The sequence below is a fragment of the Hibiscus syriacus genome, unplaced genomic scaffold (genome assembly GCF_006381635.1).
Source record: "Hibiscus syriacus cultivar Baekdansim isolate YM2019G1 unplaced genomic scaffold, ASM638163v2 tig00002982_pilon, whole genome shotgun sequence".
Lineage (NCBI taxonomy): Eukaryota > Viridiplantae > Streptophyta > Magnoliopsida > Malvales > Malvaceae > Hibiscus > Hibiscus syriacus.
The window spans coordinates 67,020-76,357 of NW_024061959.1; the positions used below are offsets into that span (position 1 = coordinate 67,020).

At 32.1% G+C, this 9,338-nt stretch overlaps 1 protein-coding gene across 1 annotated transcript; it reads right to left on the minus strand.

Annotated features, from left to right (window-relative positions):
* Window positions 1-1,249: 1,249 nt before the first annotated feature.
* LOC120166317 (ATPase ARSA2-like) lies at window positions 1,250-8,677 on the minus strand. Its single transcript, XM_039175602.1, has 8 exons — window positions 8,266-8,677; window positions 7,928-8,049; window positions 7,651-7,801; window positions 7,409-7,519; window positions 7,190-7,328; window positions 6,981-7,096; window positions 6,739-6,907; window positions 1,250-1,260 (listed from the first exon to the last, which is right to left on the minus strand). The coding sequence occupies exons 1-7, from the start codon at window positions 8,524-8,526 to the stop codon at window positions 6,755-6,757; spliced, it is 1,053 nt and encodes a 350-aa protein (XP_039031533.1). The 5' UTR covers window positions 8,527-8,677; the 3' UTR covers window positions 1,250-1,260; window positions 6,739-6,754.
* Between the last annotated feature and the right edge of the window lie 661 nt (window positions 8,678-9,338).

Below are 9,338 nucleotides of genomic sequence, written 5' to 3' on the forward strand. Positions count from 1 at the left end.
GCTATAGAGGAGAGCCTTACACGAGAAAGAAAAAGAAGAGATAATCTACTGTTTACCCCCCCCCATTTTTCCTATACTTTAATACCCTACTACAAATGAATTTTAAATTCATTTCCCCTTAAAGGACCAAAATACCCTCTTTAATTATCTATTGTTACAAATTAGTCTAAAACACTATTCCAAATTATTTTCTCATATTTTATCATTTATTCAAATAAATCCTCAAATTTTAAATCTTTTCACTAAGGTCACTAACCTGATATTTAGGGTATTACAATTCTCCCCCTTAAGAAAATTCGTCCTCGAATTTAAAGTCTTTATACTTTTACCACAACACTTCAACTAGAGGAATCGTTTTGTTACGCGGTTTCTTGATTTCTCAAGTCCTTATCCGAATTGATTCTTTTTCATAATTCAAATCTGACCGATACTTAATAAGAAATAACACATGAAAACATTATAGGTCTTGTCAATTTCGGAAGGTAATGCTAACTGATACAATCTCATAAGGTCCAATAATTCTCGAACTCAGTCCAAACTGCAATACTTCCTCCCAAGGCGACACTTTCAGAAAAACTTTATCACCTTCTTGTTATTCAATCTTTTTTTTTCTTATATAAAGCTTCGTATACAACCATCTTAATGTTTAATTAATAACTGTTATCACAAGCAATTTCTTCTAAAAACAAATATTTTTTCCATGATCCCTTTTCTATTCATGAATCGAGATTGATTGAAACAATCTAGAAAATATTAGATGTTCAACTTTTCCTCTAATAGTACATCAGACATTTTGCTAAAATTTTCTTGATGCCTATTTTCAAACCAGGCCACCTAACCGACAATTTAAATTTTGGTACCTTTTGTTCCACCTGAATTCATAATCAACGTACTTAATGCCTCAAAAAGAATATCTTTCTAAATTCTTAATCATCGGGAATACAAAGTCTCCCACGATAATACAAACATCCATTGAACTTGACCTCAAAAGTCCTTAACCTCTTCATTTTTTACTTATAAAATTCTTATCAAGAAATTTTCTTCTTTCCTTTATAATTCTCTTATTAGATCTAATAAAAAATTAACCTCATCTTTAATTTAGCCCACAATGCCATTTTCATTCAACACTAATCGCACGTCCATAGCTCACAAAACTGAAAAAGGTTTCTGACCAAGTACCTCTACAACAATATTGGTCTTTCCTGGAAGATAATCAATAATCACTTCATATCCCTTAAAGGTTATGTCCACCTTTTCTGTCTCAGGTTTAACTCTCTTTAATTCCAAAATACTTTAGGCCTTTGTAATTAGCACAACTATAGCACCGCTCACTATACAGATAATGGCGTCAAATCTTTTAAGACTAACTTGACTATTGTCGACTCTAAAGAATGCGTAGGGTAATTCCTTTTGTGTGTCTTTAACTTTATCGAGGCATATGCCACAACATTACTTTTTTGCATAAGTACACTTCCTAAGTTGTTGGGTTATGCATTAGTAAAAACTACATAATCCTTATCCTACTCAAGTTGTATAAACAATAGTGTCTCTATTAAAATCATCTTTAGCATTTCAAAACTCTCTTGACCCTTCTTCATCCAACAGAAGACACATCTTTCTTTAAAACTTGGTTAGCAGCAAAGCTAACGTCGAAAAGTTCTTAACTAATCTTCGATAGTAACCAGCAAGCCCCAAAGAAATCCGACTTCATGATCATTCTTTTGGGAGTTTCCAATCTACTCTTATACCATATGTCGAAGCAACCTGGCCAAAGAAATCCATCTATGCCACCAGAATTCCATATTTGGATAGTTTGGCATACAACTTCTTCTCTCGAATAGTATTATTTAACTGTAAAAAATCTATGCATAACCATATAGATTTATATTTCTTTTCGCTAAAAACACAATTACTTCTCACGATGAAATACTCGGCTGATAAAACTTTGATCAATCAACTCTTATAATTGAGCCCCTAATTCTCTTGACTCACTTAAACCATTTGATACTAAATCATAAAAACATTCTCAATACCTTAATAACCATCTACCTTGAATTCCACCTCTTGATCTGGAGGTAACTCAATAAATTTATCTGAAAAGACATCTATAAAATTCCCAATTTTGTGAAATTATCAAACAATTCTACTTTAATTATTTTAGTATCTATCACATTAGCCATAAAAGCTATATATATATTTTTCTGACATCATTTTATTCACAATCAGTATTTATATCACCTTGAGCAATGATTTTACTTTCCCTCCAAAACTATAATTTCCATACTCTCTGCATCTTTCTGAACTAATCGTCTCTGGAGACAAACAACCTATACTTAATATGGTCTTAACTTATCAAATGATAATTCCATCATATTCACCAGGAACATAGCCCCTGAAATCTTTATTAAAGGTTTACTACTCGTCCATCTCACACTTGTACCATGACTCACTAGGGTTTACCGATATCATCTCATTCGAGATTAAGTTGAATATAATACTTTTATTTTAAAATCTTTCATTTCCTTCTTGAGGTAATCCGTGTAACTTTTTTGGATCCATTTAAAATATTCTCTAACATTTAAAACATTTTCTATATCAACTATGAAAGTCTAATCATCCAAATCATTTAATAAGAAGACTTGACAACTTTGTAGCAATATCCTCATAGCAGTTAATGCTAAAATTACACTAGTAACCAAATTTATTTTTTTCCTATCATTACAAACTTGACACCCTTCCAAGTTCTCGAGAATTAATCTCAATTTTAAATAATAATTCATTGAAGTATGAAATGGGTAGAAAATCCATTTTCACAAATTACCTTCTATAAGTAACTCTATTAGATCTATAAAACATAACATTTATTCTTAAACAAACTCATAATCAGTTGATCCACTAATAATTCATCTTTCTGTAAACTTTTAGCGGTCAATGCATTCACCGTTTACTCATTTCCTCTTACTCAAATTAACAATACTTTAAACAATTTAATGCTTCACTTAAATATTTCTCAATTATTTAAGCTTACCTGAAGAAACCTTGGAATCTTCACTAAATTCAGAAATCCCCTCTGGATCCTTATCCGATTCAACTTCTCTTGGATCGATTTTAATTTCGACCTTCTTTTCAATATTATCTACTTTCTTACCTTTGTCCTTAATTTCCAACATCTATTAGAACATACACAATAATAACATTCAAGTTAATAAGGAGTGACATCAATCGCACTCTAATTGACACCATATTAGTAACTTTGACAATCTTAGTTGCATGTAATCATTATTCTCAATTCAATTTAAACCCAGTTTCGGCCAAGAATCGGCTAAACCTGTAGCCTTGATACCAATAAATGTAACACCATCTCCCGTATACCCTTCCGTACACGAGTTACAGATCTCTCCTCACTTTTTAAAACTTTTTTTTTCATTTAAAAAATTTTGTTTCAAATTTTAAAATCACAAAATAGCATAACATTCATAGAAACATATTACTAGAATTATCACTTTAAATACATTACAAAATATTTTCTTAAGTTCAATTACATGTCAGCTAAGTTTTCAAAATGAATAAGATTATCCCAATATTACTCACGAGTCAACCTTTGATTGATGAAAGTTGTTGCTGCTGCACTCCTTATTCGACAAATCTTTGATTGTTACCTACGCATGAAATCAACATACGTTAAGTATTTGTTTAGTGATGCATAACCTTGTAAAAGAATTAAAATTTATTCATAAGTATGTCTTGGCTATCAGAACCATGATAAATTGTCTACTTTATAGGATTCATTTACAATCCTTTTAGTCAAATCAATAAATGTCATCGTTTATGTCAAAATGCACTGTTAATCATTTAGCCTTTTACCCAAAGGTATTTAGTCTTTCATCTAACTTGCATAATTGACACATTTCTGCCAAATGCATAGCTAAGGCATTAAATCTTTAACTCAAAGGCATTTAGCCTTTTATCTAACTGGCATGATTGACACTTTTCTGTCAAATGCACAGCTAGGCCATTAAATCTTTTACTCAAAGGTATTTAACCTTTCATCTAACTGGCATAATTGACACATTTCTGTCAAATGCACAGCTAGGCCATTAATCTTTTACTCAAAGGTATTTAACCTTTCATTTTACTGGCATAACTGACACATTTCTGTCTAATGCACAGTTGGCCATTAATTTTTTTACTCAAAGGTATTTAACCTTTCATTTAACTGGCATAGTTGAAACATTTTTGTCAAATGCACAGCTTACTCAATGGTATTTAACCTTTCATCTAACTGGCATAATTGACACTTTTCTGTCAAATGCACACCATTAATCTTTTACTCAAAGGTATTTAACCTTTCATCTAACTGGCATAATTGACACCTTTCTATCAAATGCACAGCTAGGCCATTAATCTTTTATTTTAGAACATTTCCTACTTTAATAATTATTCATAATATCAATTAACTATTTAATTTCATTATAAATTCTATAGTTTGCACCCGTAGTGCCAATACGATAATCCACAACTTACTATGAATTTATTAGTTTTGCACACACAGTGCCATTTGGTAATCACTATACATATATTAAGAAACATGCATCTATGACTATCATAACATATAAGTACATAATAAATGCACTCACCTGGCCTGCCTCGCTATTATATTAAAAAAATGAAAATCTAACTACTCACGACTTTATCTTTGCCTTTAGGTTTGCTTGACTATGGAGCTTGATTATGATCTATTCAAACATCCATTAAAGACACATACCATACCAATTGTTAGTATATTCCCTAACATTTATACTTTAACAATACTCAAAAGAACTATTATTTAATATTCTATAACAATCTTAACCTATCATAAAATTCCTTTTTCAATAGTATCGATACCCATACCAAGGTATCGATACTTCTATACTATAGTACCAATACTCCATTACAGTATCGATACCATTTCTGCATTCTGTAATCAATGGTATCGATACATTCCTCTTAGTATCGATACCCCATCTGTATTTATACTAGTTGCATCAATATTAATACTTTTCAACTGATTTCTTCTAATTTTAAGCCTATAGTTTCTGTACTGTTCTTCCAGTACCGATACCCTTACCCAAATTTTCCATTTTCAGCCTGATTTTTACCCACATTTGGCCAATTTTCCTTATTTTTATATCCAAATATACTCTCTATCTCTTCTTTACTTATCCCAAATAACTTTATTTCATTTAGCTACTTATAACATCTACCATCTCCAAAGAACATTTCAATCCAAGAATCATATCACTTTTTTTAACATGTTTTTAAACTCATCCAATGCTTTTAATCTCTTATTTACTTATTTGACAAGTCAAATATGCTAGTAAACATCAATAAAAACTCATATTCTAACATATCATTCAAAAACCCATTTTCTTAAATCTCAATTATTTCATCTATCTCTTAGTTTTAATCTTATTCCATCCTTCCTCAAACCTCTATGATGCTCAATGTTTCAAAAACAAACCAAAAATGAAAGGAAAAACTTGCAATATGGAACTTTACCTTTGGCTATGGAGGAGAGCCTTACACGAGAAAGAAGAAGAAGAGATAAACCTCTCTTTAATTATCTATTGTTACAAATTAGTCTAAAACACTATTCCAAATTATTTTCTCATCTTCTATCATTTATTCAAATAAATCCTCAAATTTTAAATCTTTTCACTAGGTCACTGACATGATATTTGGGGTATTACAATTAACGTCGGCAACCAGCACCAAAGCTGGTGATGCTGCCGATCACAAACATGAAGAAGAAAAGAGACAAACGATGACCAAGGAAAAAGAGAGAAAAATAGGACAAACCCTTGAAAAATAGTTAAATATATATATATATATAAATGATATTTAAATAATTTAATATTATAATATATATAATATATGATTTAAATTTTAATGAAAATATGTAAAAATATTTTTTTATTAAAAATAAATAAATTTAAAATAATTGTATGTATTTCATAGAAATATATAAGTTTTAAAATAAATTTTATATATAAAAAATTAGCATGGCTAGATACAAAATTTTTAAAGTTATAAATAATTTATTTTCTTTTTAATACAAAAGTTACAAATAATTTATTAATCATATAAACATGCCTTTATAAAAGTTATAAATTATAAAATAAGTATACTATAAAAATAACAAATGAAAGTTAAAGTTATTAGTATATGGTGATAGTATATTTGTCAACAATTTCTTTTAGCTATTAACAACTATGTACAACCAACATACGATATTTCTCAAATTCAATTTCTTTAGAGAAAATAATGTTTATTTTTACGACTAAAACTAGACGGTTCTCAAATTACTCTCTCGATATATATATATATATTATAATTTACACCCCTATTTCTTGTCATTTTGCATAGACAATTCACATATTTTCATGCACGCACACACCACAATCAGATTGGAATTCCTTTTGTGAATTTCATCGTTGAAGATGTTTTATGACAATACAGTGAAATTTTTATTAGGACAAAACACAGTGGATAAAAGGAGAAGAAAACACCTGCAGGACATTGAAACTTAATGTAATGACAAGAGATTATGCATGTTAATTGTAAACAAATTTTTCTAAAACAAATGCTGATCCTAAGCAACATCATCCAGCAAGCAACAAATAGGATGCTAAATTCTCTTTCGGATGCAGACATGAAAAGCGCCATAAGAAGTCATAAAACGGCAGGCAGCCGGACCTTCTTCTTTCCTTTTTCAGAGTTTCTCGAGTTCGGCTTCAGCCTCGACCAACTGTTCCTTCAACCGTGACAGTCTTTGCTGTAGCTCTTCCACTGTTCCCTTTGGGGCTGGTTCATATGGTGTAATAAAATGGCGAGAAAACTTCTTCAGAGCCGCAACCCCGGTAACCTATTAACACCATATAAGGCTAGTTAAGGGCTATTCAAATCAACATTCTTACCAACAGATGCTTGAGCCTCACCTCATCAGGCAGCAGTGGCAGCTTAGTGATATGAAAGTCATCATATAACATGAAAAACTGATCCAGATACTTTTGTTGCATCCGCATCCGAGCTTTTAATAGCTTTGACTCGACATCTTAAATTACAAAAAACAGACCAATAGACAGTAAGCAACGATTCCGGTGGGACAGGAAGGAAAAATGGACTTAAGAAAGAAAGCAAGCGGTACCTTCATCATCAAAAAGTACTTGGTTGATGATGATATTATGTGTATCTATCTCGAACTTGGTGAGTTCCTGCACCAATCGTTCCGTTTCGTACAGAGAGAGGAACTCCGGAATGCAAACGCAGACGAAGGTTGTCAAGTCCTGCCCAAAGGACAGTGAATTATAGCTGTATGGGAACCAACTATATTGTATGGGAAAAAATATAGAATGGCATGTCTTACAGGGTCTTTGAACTGCTTATTAACTTGTTCAATCACATTTTTCATGCCTTCAAGCCTCCCCACAATTGCATCCTCCCCGAATTCATCTTCAATCCCGAAAATACGGGTCATCTGAAGCAATCAACGCAAGCAATGAATGGAACCGATGTAATAGAACCATTGTATATAGCCTTTAGAACGATGCCTAGACAAACATAGGAGGCATGAAAGAAAGGAATGATATCTAAACTTGAATGTCATACCTGACTCAATAAACCACCAAATTTGTTTTTCAGCGACATCATTTTTTCAAGTCCCTTCTCTAGGGTAGCCGGAAACTGTAAAAGCCGAAGCGTATGTCCGGTTGGGGCGGTGTCGAATACGATGCACGAATAATCCATAGTCTGCACCAATCTGCAGGGAAGGAAAACATTCAGACTACAATTGATCAAAGGGTGTTTTCAAAACTGATTGTGAACTCGTTCACCGTATGATTTTATCACAAACTATCAAACAGTTACAGGACACGAGATTTCTTACTTGAGCATCTCCCCAAAGCTCATTGCCTCATCGATTCCTGGAATTGCATTAGCCAAATCAGAAAACAAACTATCCATTCCTTCGGCTCCAAAATCATCATTTTCCACGGTAGGATCCACCTCCTATGGAGAAAGAAGTTGATTGAAAAAACAAACAAATATCCACGAAAATCACCATAGTCATACTGTCAAAGTTATAACAAAGCATAAACCAGGTGAATCCATCACAGGATTACGAATAAGAATCATATTGACATGTTTTTTTTCTTGGATTTGAAACAAAACAAACCTGAAGAAAGAACCCAGAAAGGAAAACCAAATTAAAAAAGTAAAGGATACCATGGCATATAAATTCTTGAAGCCATAAACCAAAGTGGGAATCTTTGTGAATCTCTGTTGAAAAGCATCGCTGAGATTATGAGCAGGATCGGTGGAGATAATCAAGACAGAGGGTCGGACCCGAGCCAAGAGCATGGAAATAATGGAGCTACAAGTGGTCTTACCCACACCTCCTTTGCCACCAACGAAAACCCACTTGAGGGTTTCTTGTTCCAATATGTTATGAACTGTTGACTCTGGTATGTCTTCACTGTCTCCCATCTTTGTTTAAACAAAATTTTCTCTTTTTTATCTTCTTCTTCTTCTTCTTCTTCTTCGTTTATTTGATCGAAAGAGTTATTTGTTCCAACCCATTACCAGTTCTGCCCGAGCGAGACGTATGAACGATTATATGGACAAGCGTACACTGCGCATTTCAGATCCTTGATCTTATTGTCACCTTAAAAATATATAGTTTGTTATGTAATTTTCAATTTTAAACAATACTAATTGTTTTCTCAAAATAATAAAAAAAACAATACTAATTGTAATTTTTTAATTGCAAATGAAAATTTAGATTTTAAATGTTTTATTTGAATTTATGTAATGGAATATGTTTATTTTTATTAAAAAATATAATATGTAATAGTAACAATATGTTGATTTAATGAGATGAAGTGCTATATAATTTTAGATAATGTTAGAGATTAGAATCATAATATTGTAAATGAAGTAAATTGAATTGAGTGAATCATTTTGATTTTGTAGCACACGTGTGTGAGCAACAATGACAAAACCGCTATCACCACGAACAAAAGCGGCAACTACAGCCAGACCGTTGATCAATGGACGAGCAGCATCTACATTAATTTTTACTTCACCGGGACTTGGTTTCCTTCACTGACGAAGCATTGAACCGGCTGGAGATGGGGAGGGACGACCATTATTAATTAAGAAAGATTGTTGGAGAGACTGACTTTCAGAGATAATAAAACAGTCAGGCAACAATCGTTGTTCATAAATGAAGATGTTTCGTCGGTACCAAATAGAGTATAGCAACACTAATAAACACGCAAACTGATCAGGCGGTAAGA

Bases quoted from the DNA above. Each gene is read 5' to 3' on its own strand.
- LOC120166317 (XM_039175602.1), bottom strand. From the start codon at position 8,526: ATGGGAGACAGTGAAGACATACCAGAGTCAACAGTTCATAACATATTG. The intron at 8,050-8,265 runs GTATCCTTTACT...CTTTCTCCATAG, and splicing joins TCAAGAATTTATATGCCATG to GAGGTGGATCCTACCGTGGA. The intron at 7,097-7,189 runs GTACCGCTTGCT...TTGTAATTTAAG, and splicing joins AGTACTTTTTGATGATGAAG to ATGTCGAGTCAAAGCTATTA.